This window comes from Daucus carota, chromosome 4, assembly GCF_001625215.2.
Source record: "Daucus carota subsp. sativus chromosome 4, DH1 v3.0, whole genome shotgun sequence".
Classification (NCBI taxonomy): Eukaryota; Viridiplantae; Streptophyta; class Magnoliopsida; order Apiales; family Apiaceae; genus Daucus; species Daucus carota.
The window spans coordinates 33,514,267-33,533,209 of NC_030384.2; the positions used below are offsets into that span (position 1 = coordinate 33,514,267).

At 43.2% G+C, this 18,943-nt stretch overlaps 1 protein-coding gene across 2 annotated transcripts; it reads left to right on the forward strand.

The window, feature by feature from the left end:
• The first annotated feature begins 306 nt into the window (after window positions 1–306).
• LOC108216576 (uncharacterized) lies at window positions 307–18,474 on the forward strand. Of its 2 annotated transcripts, none has more exons than XM_064092679.1 (8): window positions 307–1,033; window positions 14,713–14,770; window positions 14,853–14,970; window positions 15,082–15,199; window positions 15,431–15,485; window positions 15,612–17,022; window positions 17,185–17,328; window positions 17,828–18,474. In XM_064092679.1, the coding sequence occupies exons 1-5, from the start codon at window positions 449–451 to the stop codon at window positions 15,482–15,484; spliced, it is 933 nt and encodes a 310-aa protein (XP_063948749.1). In that variant the 5' UTR covers window positions 307–448; the 3' UTR covers window position 15,485; window positions 15,612–17,022; window positions 17,185–17,328; window positions 17,828–18,474. The 2 variants fall into 2 exon arrangements, with proteins under 2 accessions (XP_063948749.1, XP_017244860.1); XM_017389371.2 differs by having other exon boundaries at window positions 15,612–16,829.
• Window positions 18,475–18,943: the final 469 nt, after the last annotated feature.

Genomic DNA, 18,943 nt, shown 5'->3' on the forward strand with positions numbered 1-18,943 from the left:
AAATATTTTGTATAATATATATATGTTACTCGATCGGATCATTAACGGATTGGGTCACCCTAAATCTATATTCATTTCATATATTATCTAAAAAAATTTGTTGATTTTAGTTTTGAATCAAATTTCAAAGGTTTTTCCTTCACTGAAATGGTAGAAAAATAGAAAACAAATAAAAAATTTCCAAAATTTTGATTTTCTTATATTAATTAGACTTCTGAAAAATAATTTCCACACGGTAACAAAATAAAAGGTGCGAATTGCGATTGTGCGAATATGGGGGATTCAAACCCGCCAAACGGCAAAACTGCGTCTCGTTTCTCAATTTGAAAATTGGCAACGAATCCAAATTTAAACTCTGAGTCTGAGCTAGCCCGCGCCTTCTCAAACACTCCAATCTCAGAACCAGTCCTCCACTTCAAGTTGATTCTAAAACCTAGCCAATTAGACGATGACCTCTCCGGTGACCTACGCAATCGACGACAAAGACCTTGACGACGCCGCTCTCTGGGCCCTCATCGACTCCGCCGCCGCCGCCGCCTCCAAATCTCTGGCCATCAGAAACACAATTCCCCGCCAATCTCCCAAACCTAAATTCATTTCACCATTGCCTCATCCGCAAATCAAAACCCCGAGGAATCATCGCATTTCCGATAGCGAGGTCTTGCAAGGCGATTCTAATCATATCAGGCCTCAGAAAATCGCGAGATCGAGTATCGCAATGCCTACTTATAAATCACCGGAGACTACTAATTCTCCTTTGGCTACGGAGAAGCACGTGTATCGAACACCGCCTACTTATACGTCTCCGGATGTGACTAATTCTGCTTTGGCTACGGTGAAGCGTACCTATCCAACGCCTACTTATACGACACCGGATACTAGAACAGTAAATGTGAATCAGTTCTCTTCGATTGGATCGGATTGTTCACCGAGGAGTTATGATCGTAAGGAGAGTGAAACTGCGAGGCATAGTTTGGCTGGTCAATTTCCCACTGTTTCTTTGTTCAAAGAGTACCAAAATGCTGCTATGGCTGTGAGTTTATTCATGACTTAATATTATATAAGCTTTTGTTTGTTGCTTCTGTCTTTGCAAGTAAAATTCTATAATTTCTACTCGGTCTTTGGCTCGATGATGTGTTGTGTTTTTGTACCAATTTTCATTGTTAGCTGATCAAGTGAGAAAATAGTAGTTTACAGTGTTAATGATTCCTTGAATTAAACCAAGTGATCACATTTGATGTTTAATAGTAGGCATTGTAGTATATATGTGATAGGGCTAATTATACCACCCTACCACGTGTCACTCCATTACAGCATCTCTTGATTCATAACAATGGCGGGCTCCTATGTGACATCCTGCCCGTCATCCGAAGCTACAAGGAACGGAAAGTAACACGTGCTGGGACACCTTTATGTCGACTATATATAGCCGAGTAAGAATAGCCGTAAGGGGTAAGCTCACTTTCCAATACATACACATCGATTAACTCATAATTGTGAGAGAACTGATTGTCACGCCGGAGGTGCTTATCGGACCTCACCCCCGATCGAGCATTGTTTTGCAGGAACCCTTTCCATACTAGCTACCAACACCACCGTGTAGCTGAGGCAACATCTGTGGAGTTATCATTTGGCGCGCCAGGAAGGGGTCAGGTAGAAGGAAATTCCTCCCCGAACCAGAGAAGGTACAACATGAACACAACTGAGATACCAAAAGAATCTCGCTCCAAAAAAGGACATGATCACGAAACAACAAGAACAGAAAGAACCAAACCACCTTCTCCAGGCAGAGATAAAGGAGAAGAAGAAAGCCAAGCCACCCCGTCAGAAAATCACCATTCGAAACACATCACGCTGACCGGATTGACACCTCGCCAAGCCAAAGATTTACGACAGACTGTAGCAGATCTCAAAGCCCAACGAAAACGTCGAGAAGAAGAAGGAGCCCACAGAAATGAAAGGAGCTCCTCAACCAAGAACAAAAGTCATAAGGAGGGAGATGACAGATCCATATTTTCCCGCCTAGGATCCTCCCGTAACCCGTCACATTCCAGACATGGGGGAGATCATCACAGGGATGAAACATGGAAACATCACCAAGAAAACCGGGAAGAAGCAAGGAAAAGAGAGGAGAGACGCAAACGAGAAGAAGAGTATGATCACCACAAGTCAGAAAGCAGGAAACGTGTCAGGGATGAAGAAACAGATCGGAAAAAGAAATCGACGTCAACCACGAGGGACGACCTGTTGAAAACCATCGAAGATCTAAAAAAAAGAGTAGAGGGGGAAGTCAACCCATTGGAAGGAGGATCACCATTCACGAAGAAGCTAGAAGAAGAAAAGAAGCAAAGACACCTGAAACATCCTAATCTGGATGCATATTGCGGGGAAGGCGACCCCGAAGATCACCTCAACCAGTTCGACCAGTTGAGTAAATTTTACGAGTACACAAACCTAACAAGCTGTCGTTTCTTCGCCACCAGTCTCAAAGGAAACGCACAAAGGTGGTTCAACAGAATTCCCTCACGAACAATCGACTCGTGGGCAGATTTTAAAAAGCTATTCTTGATCAGATTCCGCGCGAACAAACCACATGAAGTGCATACAGTTTCTTTGGAATCAATCCGTCAAGGGGACCATGAAGATCTGGAAAGCTACTTAAAACGATTCAAGCAGGCAGTGGATAAAGTTGAAGTGGTAAACGAGACAGAAGCCCTTATACACTTGCGAAGGGGACTGAACCCGTTTGAGTGTGAGAAGTACATCTGTGAACTGATGAACCAAAAACCTGACACCTTGTCAAAGGCATATCAGCTGGCATCACGGTTCATCACAGAGGGGGCAGCTATAAAAGTACTTAAGCAAACAAGGGCACCACCACCGCAGACGCAGCACCATTTCCAACAAGAACGGATCACCTATCAGCGGACACAAGAACCGGCCCATAGGTATACAGAACAACCACAAAGAGGCGATTCCGGAAGGCTATCGGAAAAGACCACGGTGCCTGTGATTGATAAAACCCGGTTGGCGCTCCCCCCCCCGGGACCACCGGGACGAGAGGACAAGCGCCCGGAGCCTACTTTTACAGTGTTCAGTATGCCCCGAGAAGACATACTCAAGGAAATACGAAATAAGCCATTTTTCTCATCACCACCCCCCATGTGGACTGCACCAGAAAAAAGGGACACATCGGAACACTGCGATTATCATGGTAGCCATGGACATTCTACAGAAAGTTGCAAATCCTTAAAATACTTCCTGGAGCGTTTGCTCCGACAAGGACACATCAACCAATACTTGCCAAGGCAGATCGTGAACCAAGAATACCCGAACGAAACCCACACCACTGCGAACACTTCGCAGGTTGACAAGGGTAAGAACATAGTCAACGTCGTTTTCGGAGGAAGCAATACGCCTCCACGGGTTGAAGAAACAAGGATTCATATGATCGATGATGGCCCCAGGACCGGCAACGCCATCTCCTTCTCAGACGAAGATTTTGAAGGGACTCACCCCGACCACAATCAAGCCCTGGTAGTCAGCATAGAAATCCAAGACAATATCGTCAGAAAAGTCTTGGTCGACAACGGATCATCAGTGGACGTCATGTTCGCGCATTGCTGGGAGAGGATGAAGTTGCAAGGGTACGAGCTAAAACCATGTTCCCAAGAGGCCCCGCTGTATGGCCTAGGGTATAACGTTGTACCCGTCATTGGAACGGTTCGCATACCCGTCCTGTTTGGCACATTCCCCAAAGCGTTGGTTAAAGAGGTCAAGCTGTATGTGGTGAACACGCCGTCGGCGTACAATATGATACTAGGACGACCCTCACAAATAGCCTTGCGTGCTATCGTATCCATGACGCATTTGAAAATAAAGTTCCCCACCCCGGAGGGAGCGGGCGAGATCAAGGGAGACACAGCGGCCGCGCAAACGTGCTATGGGTCATCTATTACCCTGGCACAGACAGACCCCAGCAATTGGCAGAGGCGCAAGTCGCAGAAGCGAAAAAACGATCACCACCCATGTGGCCAAGGAACAGATACCGCGAAACACACCAAGAAGAATGAGGTACAAGTCTTAGAAGAGGAAACGTCACCGGAACCTAACGATGAGGATGGAACGATAAATCCATTACTGAAAACCTGCTTGGAAAGAGACAACACCGGAGGAGCCATCGCAGCAGCAGCTACGGAAGGCATAGAACTTGTCCAGGGAAATAAGGAAAAGATAATCAACATAGGGGCCGGGCTCGATGCGGTGCTCAAGGAAGGATTGACAAGCCTGTTGAGAGAGTACGCAGATGTGTTTGCATGGACACCAGAAGAGATGCCGGGCCTCAAGGACTCGATAGCCATGCATAAACTAAATGTGCACCCTTCAGCAAAACCAAAAGTTCAAAAACGCCGCAACTTCGCTCCTGAGAGGCAAAAAGCAATTGATGAAGAAATCGACAAGATGTTAGACGCGGACCTTATTTGTGAAGTGACATATCCAGACTGGGTAGCAAACGTAGTACTAGTCAAAAAGGCAAATGGCAAATGGAGAGTATGCGTGGATTACACCGACTTAAACGCGTCGTGCCCGAAAGATCCCTACCCGTTGCCCACCATCGATCAATTAATTGACGCTACAGCGGGTCACCTGATGCTCAGTTTCATGGACGCGTTCTCCGGATACAATCAAATCAAGTTGGCACCAGAGGATAGGGAGAAAACTTCATTCATCACGCATAGAGGCGTATATTGTTACAAAGTCATGCCGTTTGGCTTGATCAATGCAGGAGCTACATACCAGAGAATGATGAACAAAATTTTCGCCGACCAATTGGGCAGAAATATGGAGGTATACGTCGATGACATGATAGTCAAATCAAAGGAAGCAACAGCTCACCTGACAGACCTGCGTGAATGCTTCAACAAACTAAGAGCCAGCAACATGAAGCTCAATCCCACCAAATGTACATTCGGCTTGGGCGCGGGAAAGTTCTTAGGATACCTGGTCAGTGCGCGCGGCATTGAGGCTAATCCGGAAAAAATCAAAGCTATTTTGGACATGCAACCTCCAAGAACCGCTAAGGAAATACAACGGCTTACAGGATGTCTAGCGGCACTCCGACGGTTCATTCCACGTTTAGCAGACCGCTGTCTCCCATTCTTTGCTACATTAAAAGGAGCGGCGAATACCAAAACAGTTCGTTGGACGGATGAATGCCAACAAGCATTTCAGGACCTGAAAAAATACCTAGCATCACCTCCTTTACTCACCACAGCATCCCCATCAGAAGACTTATCACTATACCTCGCTGCGTCCGATAGCGCAGTCGGAGCAGTACTCATCAAAGAAGCCGACGGGGAACAACAGCCAGTATATTATGTAAGTCAGATCCTCAAAGATGCAGAAACCCGATATCCACCAATTCAGAAGTTCGCGTTTGCACTGGTGATGGCCAGTAGGAAACTACGGCATTATTTCCAAGGTCGCGAAATCACCGTGGTGACGGACCAACCACTAAAGAAGCTTCTAAGCAAGTCAGACATGTCAGGACGCCTTATAAATTGGGCGGTGGAACTAAGTCAATACATCATCTCGTACACACCCCGGAAAGCAATCAAAGCACAGGCTCTCGCAGACTTTATTACAGAATGCTCATTTGCTACTACGGACGAAAATCAGCGGACGACGGCCACACCTACACCCAAGACTAATCCAAACCTATCCCAATGGAAGTTGTTTGTTGACGGCTCGTCAACAAAAACCCGTAGTGGAGCGGGCGTACTACTCGTAAGCCCAGAAGGATTCCAGGTCATGCAAGCGATCAGATTCAGTTTCAACGCCACCAATAACCAAGCGGAGTACGAAGCATTAATCGCTGGATTAAACCTCGCAGCCTCATTGCTAGTCAAAGACTTAGCCATTTTCAGCGACTCTCAGGTAATAGTCCGCCAAGTCAACGGGGAATACGCTGCCAACGACCCCACCTTGATAAGATACAACGTCATCTCCCGCAGTCTTTTAGCGGCAATCCCCAAATATGAGCTCAACGAAATCGATCGAACGGATAACACGGTAGCAGACTTACTCTCAAGGCTGGCAGAGGCAGAAAAGGAGCAGTTAGAAGCAGCAGTATACTTCGAAATATTGGCGACTCCGACCATCGAAGGTAGCCAGATCATGGAAATTCAACAGGGTGATAGTTCATGGATGACACCCGTCATCAACTACCTAAAAGACGACATACTGCCAGAGGATAAGTGCGCAGCAGCCAAAGTCCGAAGACAAGCAGCCCGTTACTTCCTGGAGAACAATTGCCTGTACAAGAAAAGCTTCGACGCCCCCATCTTGAAATGCATCGACGCAGAAGAGGCGAATTATTGCATGAGGGAGATCCATGAAGGTATTTGTGGTGATCACATGGGAGGAAAAGCTTTAGCACATAAGATACTCAGACAAGGATACTTTTGGCCAACGATGGCGGCGGATTGCAAAAACTTCGCAAGAAAGTGTGAAAATTGTCAAAAATTTGCCAATGTGCCACGACAGCCCCCGTCATTACCGTCATCAATTCTTTCTCCTATCCCATTCGCCATGTGGGGCATCGATATCATGGGACCATTTCCAAAGGCGAAGAATGAGTTGCAGTATGTTATGGTAGCAATTGACTACATGACCAAATGGGCCGAAGCCAAGGCAATGAGAAACATAACGCAAGAAGACGCTATCAAGTTCGTCAAGGAGCATATCGTCACCCGATTTGGAATCCCCGTCATCCTCATATCGGATAACGGCACGCAATTTGTGGGAAGAAAATTCACCAAATACTTATCAGACTTAGGAATCAAGCATCGCAAGGCATCGGTTTGCCACCCGCAGAGCAATGGTCAAGTAGAGGTGACAAACAGAATCATAGTAAGAGGCCTAGAGAAGCGTCTGCAAGGACACAAGAAAAGATGGCCCGAGGAACTACCAAGCGTCTTATGGTCATACAGAACCACGGCCCGAACTAGCACACAGGAAACCCCATTCAAGTTGTCTTTCGGAACAGAGGCATTACTTCCAGTAGAGGTGGGATCCCCGTCACATCGTCTCACACAATTCAACGAGGATACAAACGAAGTGGGATTGCAAACTAATTTAGCATTGCTAGAAGAAGTCCGGGAAGCCGCAGTTGATAAGATGACGGTGTATAAAGAAAAAACCAAGAAACACTTCGCAAAACGCACAAGGATCCGCACATTTGACGAGGGAGATTTGGTCCTGCGGGCTACAGAAGCCTCCGATCCACGAAACACAGGCAAGCTCATGCCTAAGTGGGAAGGACCATACAAAGTGAAAACCGTACTTCGCCCAGGTTCCTATAAGCTAGAGCGTCTGGATGGTTCAGAGGTCAACAACACATGGCATGGAGACAAGCTCAGAAAGTTCTACGCTTGAGCGGCAGGCTAACACCCCCCTTTTGATAATATCGACTGTAACCGAGTCTCGCATTATACCGAGATCTTATTAATGAAAATCTACCCTTTTGCGAATTCCTTAATGATCACGAACACATGGCTACATCATAATTGACGCAAACTCACATCAACACAAGGCTAAATCATACGAATTCATGCTCATATAAACACATGGCTAAATCATACAAGTTCATGCTCATATAAACACATGGCTAAATCATACACACATGGCTAAATCATATTTATCAAACACATGGCTAAATCATAAAGAGGCAAACCAACACCAACACAGGGCTAAAGGACAACGGATGGCGTTGGCCCATCACACGATACACCTCGCACACATACAACAAAAACGGTGCAAGAATATATCCTAATCATATATCGAAAACATTACATGGCTCACTACCCAAGAGAAAAATACAAAGAGGATAAGCAATATTCGCTAAGGCAGCCTCCATACATCATTCCACAAGCCCAAAAACATCATAATATTCTTGCAAACAAAAGTTATCTTATAAAGCAAAACACATGCGAAACCAAATGCATGACCCGCTGACAAAAGTACGCAACAAGTACGACATATAGTCTAAAGACATCAACAAAATATTTCTTGACTAAGATCACATCAGTCATTAGGTGGCGGATCCCAAAGAAGAAGATGTATTTCCCGCAGGACCCCGCCGTCGTTGCAGATATGACATAAAGAAACCCCCAAACTCTTGCCCAGCACGGTTGAGATCATCCTTAAAAAACTCACGGCAGCACTCCACTACATGCTTAGACATCTTCCCCGCCTCCAGGCCAACTGCTTTTCGAAAGGCTACACTCGCGGTGTACTCAGTAATCACACTAGCCTTCAACTTTTCAACCTCAGCCGCAAACTCAGCGCTACCTTTGTAACGGACAACAGCATTTTCCTCCAAGTCTTTAAGCTCCTCACTGAACTCTGCACTCGCTTTATATGCCGCAATCCCAGAAAGACGGGATGCAACCATCTCCCCCTTATACACATCACTTGCCTTGAAATCAGTTATCACGGACTCAGTAGAGGGTATTCGACTCAATTGGTTCAGAAGGCCCTCATTCCGGGTTTGTAGGTCAGCAATCACAGCGTTTGCATTCTCCACCTTCGCGAACATATCCGCCAACTTATCCTCGTAGTCACGTTTCATTTCTTGATGACCCATCAGGGCACGAATTGCATCATCCTTCGCTTTCTCCATATCTGTTGTCATCGTCTGGGCCGTTTCCACCAGTTTCCGCTGCTCAGCTAACTCGTTCTGCAAATCCAAGACCTGTTTCTCCCATTTTGTCACCTCAGCATCAGTTAGGGCTTTGGACTCCTCTTGTATCTTCTTCACATCCACTTCCAACCCTCGTTTCCGCTTCAGCAGCCGCAAGTTACGAGACCGTTCAGCCAGCAATGACGACGTCAGTCCAGAGATTTCCCCCACAACCTACGACAACAGTACCAGAAATAGTCACAATAAACTCTCATATTCCAACTAGTAATTAACACAAGAAATAAAGGCAAATCATGAAGGCGTACCAATCCTGCAACTCTCTCAGCTCGCTCAGCGCGACGCTGAAAGGTGCAGCCGTCGAGTTTCCATTGATCGTCAGCTGTTAAAAACCCCGGAAAAATAGGACGGGGGGCAGCTTTGAAGAGAAAGCCAACCCGCCTCCTCCTCTCACCCGTCTCCGGGTTCACCTCATACTCATCTTCAGATGAACTTACATAAATAACTTCTTCAGAACACACTTCCTGCACACGTGCCTGCTGGGCCTGACGTACGTCTTCACGATTCATTAAACCCAAGCGACGAGCGGGCACTAGTTTTTTCGGCCTGGCATGACCCCCGCCGGAAACCCCGACGAACCCACCAGAACCCACGATCGGTGTCGGTGTCTTTACGCTGCCACCGGAGCCACTCACACACCTTAAAGAAGATTTAGACTCACCCGCGGTATCAAGCATAGTCACATCCTCAAATAAATTCGCAACTGGTTCTTTCCTGTTAACATCGGATACACCCCCTGGCACTGGATCACCATCATTCTCCATTGGCTCTTTTCCCCTCCCCATAGGGCAGTCCACAACACCTTCTTCCACATCTGCCCTAGCACAACCCCCCTCGCTCCTGGTAATGGGAGGCAAATCCTTCGTAGGATCTATTTCACCAGATAAGCCCATAAAGAAGTCACCGGAGATATTTCCAATACTATCCCCGAGCTCAAACACATCAGGAGGAATAGGCTCAACCTACAAAAAAGAAAGTATCGCATCACAACTATGTCAAAACTCAACCCAATAACACCAATATATAATAACAACGCAAATAATCGAACTACCCAAGCTTACAGGAGTATTTAAAATATCGAAGCCAGATCCCGCCATATCCGCATCACCCGCCACGTTAGTAGCGCCCGCTGTACTTACACCAGTGACGGTAGACTTCTTGACTAAGCGACGACGGGGCCGTTCCCGATGCATGACAGGCGAGGCATCTACAACCCTCATTTTCCGCTCAGTTAAAGGCACATTATCATCAGGATCAGATTCCACTGGGTTCTCAACCTCAGTTGCCAGGACCTCGACACCACCTTCCACACCTGAATCTTGCTCCGCTTCTCCCACAGTATCCTCACTCTCCACGATGACGGATCCACGCTTACTTGCACGCTTTTTTCGCAGATGCTCCGGCCTTGGCGCATAGGTAGTCATAAAACTACGCAAAGAGACTTCATCCAAAGGCCATTGAAGCTCAGGGTCATCCATGGATGATGGAGGATACACTGCACACAAATAGCGCACAATTTTAACCCATAATACATATAAACACCAAAAAACTATCAACAACATAGTGCATAAGAGATGGGTAACAAACAATAGTCGCAACACAGAAATACCAAATTAGTCACATACAAACACATACCAAATACTCCACATAATCTAAAAAAAGCATACATGCAAGCTCGTACTCACAATTGTGCTCCTTCAGCGATTTAACACTGTAAAAAGCAGAAATATCCCAGGCTTTACCAAATACATTCACCAAACTTCGCAATCCTTCTAACACGGAACGAGTTTGAAGACCAGGATCAACCTTGTAAGTTACCAAACACTCAGAGGAAAACCCAGGCATATAAGACCATTCTCCACCGCGCAGCATGATAAATTCATTCCACCAGTTCTTCATACAACGGGGCATATTCACCGGCCGATGTCCCCCCACAGCAGCTCCTAACCTCGTATTGCGGGCATATTGAACAAGTTCATAAAACGGATCCTTCTTCGAACCCTTTACATAGAAAATAGAGAAGAATGCCTTGAAGGTAGGTTGACGCTTTAAACGGCTGCATGCAGCAATAAACCAGAGTATGAGGCGAATCGCGTTCGGCGAGAACTGAGCCGGAGAACAGCGAAATTCCTGCTTAAACAACGCGATGAGAAACCGATGCGGCCGGGTCCGAAGCCCCGCCTTAAAATGAGATAGAGGAATCGCAATCCAACCATCAGCGGGGCGGCTGTACAGCCGCTCATCATCACGAGGCATTCGCCACTCATACTCTCCCCCAATCTGAAAGGCAGTTGAAACCTTATCCCCATGCTCATTCATATTAAAACTGCTAGGATGCTGTAGACTGTCATATTGGTCAAATCGTTTAGACAACTCAGCATCATCAAAAGAAGGCGGTTCCACGTCATGTTCTTCATAATACACATGATAGCTACGAAACAAATCCTCTTTATCCATATGGGCGACTTCGGGTACTTGAAACCGAGGAGAATCAGCCCAGGACCCATCCTCATTCAGAAGACTCACCACTGACCGTATGTTCGACCCCGCTCCTGCAGCCATCTAATATCCCCAAAACACACGCATACATAGAAGAATTACAGGACAATCATCTTAACACAAACAAGACCTAACAAACACCCAAATCGACACACCCACCCCCATCACATAAAAACTAACTAGCATGAAAAAATCTGTAACTACACATACAACCCCAGACATTCATCCGACAACCCTAAGACACGAAAGAGACATTGAAGAAACACGTAAGCACCAAGCGCAATAACAAACACACGAAACAATCAAGAAAATGACTAGACAGGCCTCATAGACACACAAAAGCCACGCCGGCTTTAAGATAAAAATCTAACCAAAACCCTAAGTATGTATAAGAACCAGCGTATAGGGATACTTACAACGCAAACAGATATCGAAAGCCGAGTTGGGATCAACCAGACGCCTCAACAACAAATGTACACGCTGAGCGACGAAAAGAAAAGCAAGGAAAGAGTTCAGAAGTTAGTCCCCAGATAGTGACCTTTGATATGACCGGGAGAAAAAATCACCACAATGGCTTTTGGTTATCCACTGTCATACACCACCTACAAAAATATAAAAATACTTTCCACCATAATAGAAACGTAAGTACACTCTCCAGTCCCATAAAAATATTAAACTACACCAATCAAAGGTAACATAAAAATTTCTTACAGCTTTCCGAACACCACAATAACACAATACAAGCAGCATAATTTTTCAGAAAATACGAGCATAATAACCATATTAACAATATATTTCATAGATCACGTATATTATATACACAAACGTAATAACTTTTACTAATACACGTTTCTCCACACGTGACAACACCTACGAAAATAAATTTCAAAAGAAACCATATACACAATCACAGAAATTATAACCTTAAAGTAAGTTGTTACAAACAAAAATCTTCCACCAGTACATGCTCCTATTAAAATATAGAAGTGTATACGGAAGCATTACTTTTTCATGTACGCCGAGAAAAAACACACTTCGCAAGGGACACAGCGGTGACTGCAAATTCCATTCCACAAAAAATAAATTAAAAAGCTCAAAAACCACACCATAAAACAACCTTTTTTAAGTGATAAATGGGGGGCCTTTATCCCACAAATCCGCGATATTTACTTTTGTCAAAATATAACAACACCTCATCTCACCCTTTCGCCATTTTTGTCAAAAACACACCCCCCTCTATCACTGGGGGGCAACACCAGACTACATAACTAAAAATGATGGGGGGCAACTCGAATAGAGCAAACAAACAAAAGATGAAACGGAGAATAAAAGTAGAACGAGCATTAAAAGTAAAACAGACATTTACCATTGATATAGCAAAAGATACAACATTACAAGGGATCAAAAGAAGGTACTAATACACACTAAAGGTACTAATACATACTAAACGTTTTAAAAGAAACAAACAACATATGGCGGAACAACCGATGGATCAGCTGGAGAAAACTAGGGGAACTCGTCCAGATTCTCGAGTCCCTCTTCCAAATTACCACCCTCACCAGGAAAGAGAGGGGGATGAGAAACCTCAGAATCAGTAGCCTCATGGACCAAGTCTTTCACGACATCACACAGAATTGATAACCCGGCGAGAGCCTCTTTGAACTTGCGCTTTTCCTCCACCAAACGGTTGGTATACCACTCGATCAAAGCATCCCTACGATGAATCCACTCGTCCCTTTCCGCGGTATGGCGGTCCTGTAGCTCGCGAATGGCGTGACGAGAACGTGGGCAGAGGGGAGGATCAATCCATTTGTGGTAGCCGCAAACATCAGCCCCACACTCGCGGAAACGGCGGCCGACATTCACCCCATACCAACGGACCTTTTCCACACTCATGCGGTGGCAGTCACACATTAGGTCCAAGATGGCATCACAATCATCCAAGGATCGACTCATGGTTGACAGTGAAGAGAGATAAGAAGGAGTAAAAGTTAAACGAAAACGCAGACAATGTATAGAATGAAGCCTCTCCTTTAAATAGACCTCCTGCTTGAAGCCGTCAACATCTCGTGGCAGATACACGGTGGACTGACACAACGGGGAGAACACATTTGCTTCCACGGAACCTATCAATAGGCCCCGGGAAGCAGGGGGGCAATGATAGGGCTAATTATACCACCCTACCACGTGTCACTCCATTACAGCATCTCTTGATTCATAACAATGGCGGGCTCCTATGTGACATCCTGCCCGTCATCCGAAGCTACAAGGAACGGAAAGTAACACGTGCTGGGACACCTTTATGTCGACTATATATAGCCGAGTAAGAATAGCCGTAAGGGGTAAGCTCACTTTCCAATACATACACATCGATTAACTCATAATTGTGAGAGAACTGATTGTCACGCCGGAGGTGCTTATCGGACCTCACCCCCGATCGAGCATTGTTTTGCAGGAACCCTTTCCATACTAGCTACCAACACCACCGTGTAGCTGAGGCAACATCTGTGGAGTTATCAATATGTTCCTGCCGAGCTACTAGTATCAAGCAATTAGTTAAGCTGCACTAATACTGAGTTGTATTAGGTCATAGAATTGTTGAGACATGAGAGTACAAACCATTTTCCTTGTTTGCCAAGCACTTGAAAAAACAAGACATTTAATTTTAATAATGCCCTAACCAAACCAAGTTACCACTACTGATACTCAAAAGGCATTTACTGTACAAGTCCAGTGAGCTAGTATCAGAGCAATTATTTAAGCTGCATTGTACCAGCAGTATTGAGTTTTATTAGCTTATATATTTCTTGTGATTATGTGGCAGGTCTCTTCAATTGTTTTCCTTTTAGATCCTCATTTGCCTGCTGCGATTATAAACATGTCCATCCATTTGGGAATTGGGCGTCGACCACATTCTTTGGATTCTAGAATTGGTTCCAAATATCGGTGAACAACTAAGATTGCTAATTTTCAGGTTACTGGTTAAGTGACCAGGAAGAAACTAGTTAGTTATCCGGAGATTAATGAATGCAACTACATTCCCAACATATATGTAACGTTTAAAGTTTTAAGGCATCATGAGTAGTCAAAATCATCTTTATCTGCGGTAAAATCATTAATGACCTGTAATTTCTAAACCGAATTAGTTTACAGATGCTTAAATATCTTAAATAGTAAAAGTGTAGTTTTGGTAGCAATGGAGGCTTGCTCCATTTGTATCTTTTGATTATATGGAAAATTTAAAACTAATAGAAGCAAAGGTATATTTAATACAGAGATGTTGACGTTTATAGAACTAATATCTTACCAACTATTTGCTAATCAAACCTAAAGCCCTCATAAAGTATTTGTACTTTCATATTAAACACTTGCTGAGGTAACTTGAAGTTTTCAGCATCATGTGTCTTTTTTTAGTTCCCCTATGTTCAGGGATTGACATTTTTTATGAACAGATTCTGGAGAAAAGTGATTATACTATAATTTCTGGCAATCCTTTTATTAAAAAAGCAGGTAAGTAGACAAGTTCGACTTCTAAGCACACACGGACACAGAGTTAAGTATTTTAACACAAAGTGGTATTCTTTGGGTATAGGCTGGAGGAAAATATCATTTTACTTCAATGTATCCTATGAAATTAAAGATAAAACCATTGAATTTGATGGGAACCGTGATGTCCAGCGTGCTGAGTTCGTGGTTCGAGCACACATGCTGTATGTTCTTTGCCTCTTTGGTTTAATATTCTCAAGTCACAAAGCTCAGATTATTGTGTTGATTTTAATTCCTGTTATTTTAATAAATCTGGTCCCCTCTCTTGGTCTTAGCGGTGGGAGATTTTCTGATGGTTGGGGTTCATGTGAAAGGCGGGAAAAGAGATTTTTAAAGCCTAATCATGATATTCCCAGCACCGCAGAAACCAGGGCTAAGAATAAAGCATGCCAGGTAATAATTTCTCTTTTCTGGAAGTTTTAGAATCAGTTGTAGACTTGTAAATAATTTCTCATTAATTATTTTCTTTTTGGGGACAAAGTTCAAGTCTTAAATATATTAATAAAGTTACCTTTCAACTACCTGTACATGTTGTGCTCGATGTTATTACATGTAGCTAGTAATTCATGTCTCTTGTCATATTCTGTTCCCAGTGAGTAAAGTAGTCTTGGTTCTATCTTGCAGGACCTGCTAGGCATTGGAGAGTATCGACCTGGTTCAAGCAATCCACATAAATAATGTAATGATAATTCTTATATTCTAGCTTACATTCCATGCTCAATTTATCATATATAGCTAAAGACTTTTGTTTCATGTCATATTTTGTTACTAGCAAGTAATGTGTTGTTCTTGTTATAAATCGCAGGACTTGTTAGGGATCGGAGAGCATCAAGAGGTTCAAGCAATCCACAAAAGTAACTCTAATGATGGTTACAATAGTTCACTGTACTCCATTAAAACCAAGTGAACTGTTAAATGACATTGTTGTAGTTTTGAATATAACTCATACTACCATGTGAAAACCTATTTAGCAACCGAATTACAACGGCATATGTATAGTTCAGATGACTGTTCAGGTTGCTCTGTGTGCAGACACTTTACCTTGTAGTGCCAGAGCATTTACATTTCTTTCTGCTGACCCCAGTTATAAGTGTTTCTTCTAGATAAATGTTAATTACGTTATTGACAAGGGTGCCTGTCAAATTAGGAAATTTTAAACTGAAAGATCCTTCAACCAATAAAACACTGTGACTCGGGACCTGTACTTGAAGCTTGGGTCCAAATGGTCCACCTTTAGTTGAAGCTAGTACAGACCCACTTGTAGCTGCAGAAGTAGAATGGGACAATTATATGCTGATGTTGGCTCTTTGTTGAACCTGCTTTATGATTTACAACTGAACAGTGTGTAAAATGTTTCAAGCATGATATCAGTGACAAGAAAATCTTCATGTATCACTATCAGTGTTGATTTTTCAGACTGATAAGGAAACTTGTGATCGATTTCTGGTGATGGTTGGTGCTGCACTATGACCTTGTGGACCCGCCTGGCATGTAGAATTACTAGCCATTCTATTACTGGGTCAGAGGCCGTTGCATCCTTTTATCTCGACCCCATCGCCCCCAGTTTTATTTTTTAAATTCACCTTCTGAATGACTATTTTCACCGTCTTTAATATCCTATGCTGTGCTTCTGCAATCACTCAAATATATTAGTAGCATTCTTTTAACGGGTCCCTGACATACATATGTTTGTAACGGAAAATTAACTCATTCTAGAGTTTTTCACGTTCACGTTTTTTTTCCCGTAGGACATATACTACTACCATTCATCTTCTCGACCAGCTGACTTCTTTAAGTATATTGTCAGTGACATAGTGTTTGTATTATGCGCACACACATAAAAAAATAGTGCTGCCTCGTTAACATTGCAACATAAAAAGATGAACAAAGAAGCCCTTTTTCAGGGTTAATTATGTAAATAGTAAGCAATCCCCACCCCCCTTGCTCATTACTCTTGCACGGTTATGACTCATGTGTCCCCTTTACAACACTACTGTAGTTGCAGTACGATTTTGAGTGAATGGTAAGAGCTCTCTTTCTCTGTAAAGAGGAAATGTCTTGAGTTGCATGTGTTGAAAGGCCAGAGCACAATATTCCTGTTCTGTTCATTTCCCACCAAACTCTATAATTGCTTCTTTCTCCTGAATGCCTGAATATAGCAACTCAAACTTTTCTTGAAGACCTGAATACTTTGTAGAAGAGAGAAATAATCAATGGTTCGACAGCTTGCTTATAGATTTTTATCGTGTTATACATTACCATCGTTTCAATGCTGAAAATTCCCATCTATTATGTGTTTATTCTGTTTCTTGTCTTTACTGTTATGTGTTACTTGTTTCTTTGGTGATAAGTATTACATTACATTTTTGCATATACAGGGAGACGGATGGCCACTTGGGCTGCAGCCGTTCGTGAGAGTTGGGTTGGTCATGAACTCTGATCTGAATGGTTCAGTTTCCTCCAACACTTTGCTCACTGCCTCCACCTCCGCTGAATCCTACTCTTCTGATCTTGATACAGAGGTCAGTGCAAATTCTCCCTTTATGTTGTGGGATTGGGAGGGTTGTGTAAATCAATATGACATTTATTAACCTCGAAACTTTGTCAGATGTAAGAAGTTATCCGTAAATTTTAAGGTATATATATTTCTTAGACCTTAATTGGTCGATGAAATTGCTTCATATGCATCTTTAGATTCTTCAAATTGACATAGACATTTTTCATGACCACCAAGTGAGATTGGATGTTTTCTGAGAGCATGAAATAGTAAAACTAAAGTCCAATCTGCACAGATGTTCATATGTAAACTACATATCATCGCATGTTTTTAAATGAGTCGGAAATAGGACATTGCCTAAATTGCTAATAAGAAAGACAAGCTCAATTCAAAACTGGTAAATCTGGTAAAATAGGGCTGGTTACCGTTAGCTTTCTCTCCTTTTGCTTTCAGGTTTTGTATTAGAACCACTTGTTTTTGCCATTATCTTTTTCTCTTAAAATTCTGTAATGTATCTGCTCCAGTCCACCAGTTCTTTCTTCCATGACAAGACCATCAGCCTCGGGAGCCTCATCGGTGCCTCAAGCATCGTGGGGCTATCCAGGAGATCAGCCAAGGGAAGAGCATCTGAAACATTTAGGGACAAGAAGCAATACAAACCCAAACCTTGGTTATTCTCAATATGCTCAAAGCTTACCACTGATGCTGTAACCACGAACAGAACTCCTTCACTTGGACATTTCCTTGAAGTGGAAAGACGAACTGCCAACATTTATAAGAGGAATCAGAGTCTGATCACATATTGCCCAGGTGACTTCTCCTATACCTCGTCAAATCCGTCATTTCACAGTGGCTATGTTGATCCTCCTAATAGGCCAAGTCCGTGGACGTCTTCAGATGATGAAAGATCAAATGCAGGCTTATTTGAGGACAGTGCTAATGAGTACCGAACACCATTACTGTTCTCGTGTTTACGTAGATCTATGACTCAGTAATGTCATGTTTATCTTCAGAAAACAAGTAATGTCATCTCTAGTTAAAATAATTTCAATTCTTTTTCAAATTTGTAACTGATACTCTGATTTTTCAATTAACATTCTGATGGCTTGAGGGTGGAAATTGTTCCAGCATGGCATTTATCAGTTAATTTAGACTATTTTTGTTTTCCTTCTATCGCGTGTTTTTGGTTCTTTGATACAAGGAAGAGATTACTGCCAGAATCTTAATCTCAGCATGTGTTAGAGTGATACAGCCAGAGCAAGTGGATATTTCTTTCTCTTTTTTTGGCTGAATGCAGGAACATATACATTGTTAAACTTGAGATTACTGAATCACGGTCCGATATTTATTTTCAGTTTGCTCCTCTTATACTCCAGGATGCAGTTCCCCAAATATTCACTTGTGTATTCTTTTCTTTTTTTAGATGCTTGTGTTTTACTCAATACTTGTACCCCTTCATAAAACAACTAATTAATATTGGGATCAAAGAGCAAATATGTGTAGAGATTCAGCTGCAAAAGACAATCTCCAGTACAGCTTCTTATATACAATGTACCTGGTGAGTAAACATATTTTTGATCCACTTCAGTCCCAGTAACATTAATATTGTTATTGTTTTACAGGAAGAGAAACCTGTTTTT

Coding starts and splice junctions, on each gene's coding strand:
- LOC108216576 (XM_064092679.1), top strand. CDS start 449: ATGACCTCTCCGGTGACCTACGCAATCGACGACAAAGACCTTGACGAC. Junction 14,771..14,852: donor TCCTTTTATTAAAAAAGCAG/GTAAGTAGACAA, acceptor CTTTGGGTATAG/GCTGGAGGAAAATATCATTT. Junction 14,971..15,081: donor GTGGTTCGAGCACACATGCT/GTATGTTCTTTG, acceptor TCTTGGTCTTAG/CGGTGGGAGATTTTCTGATG.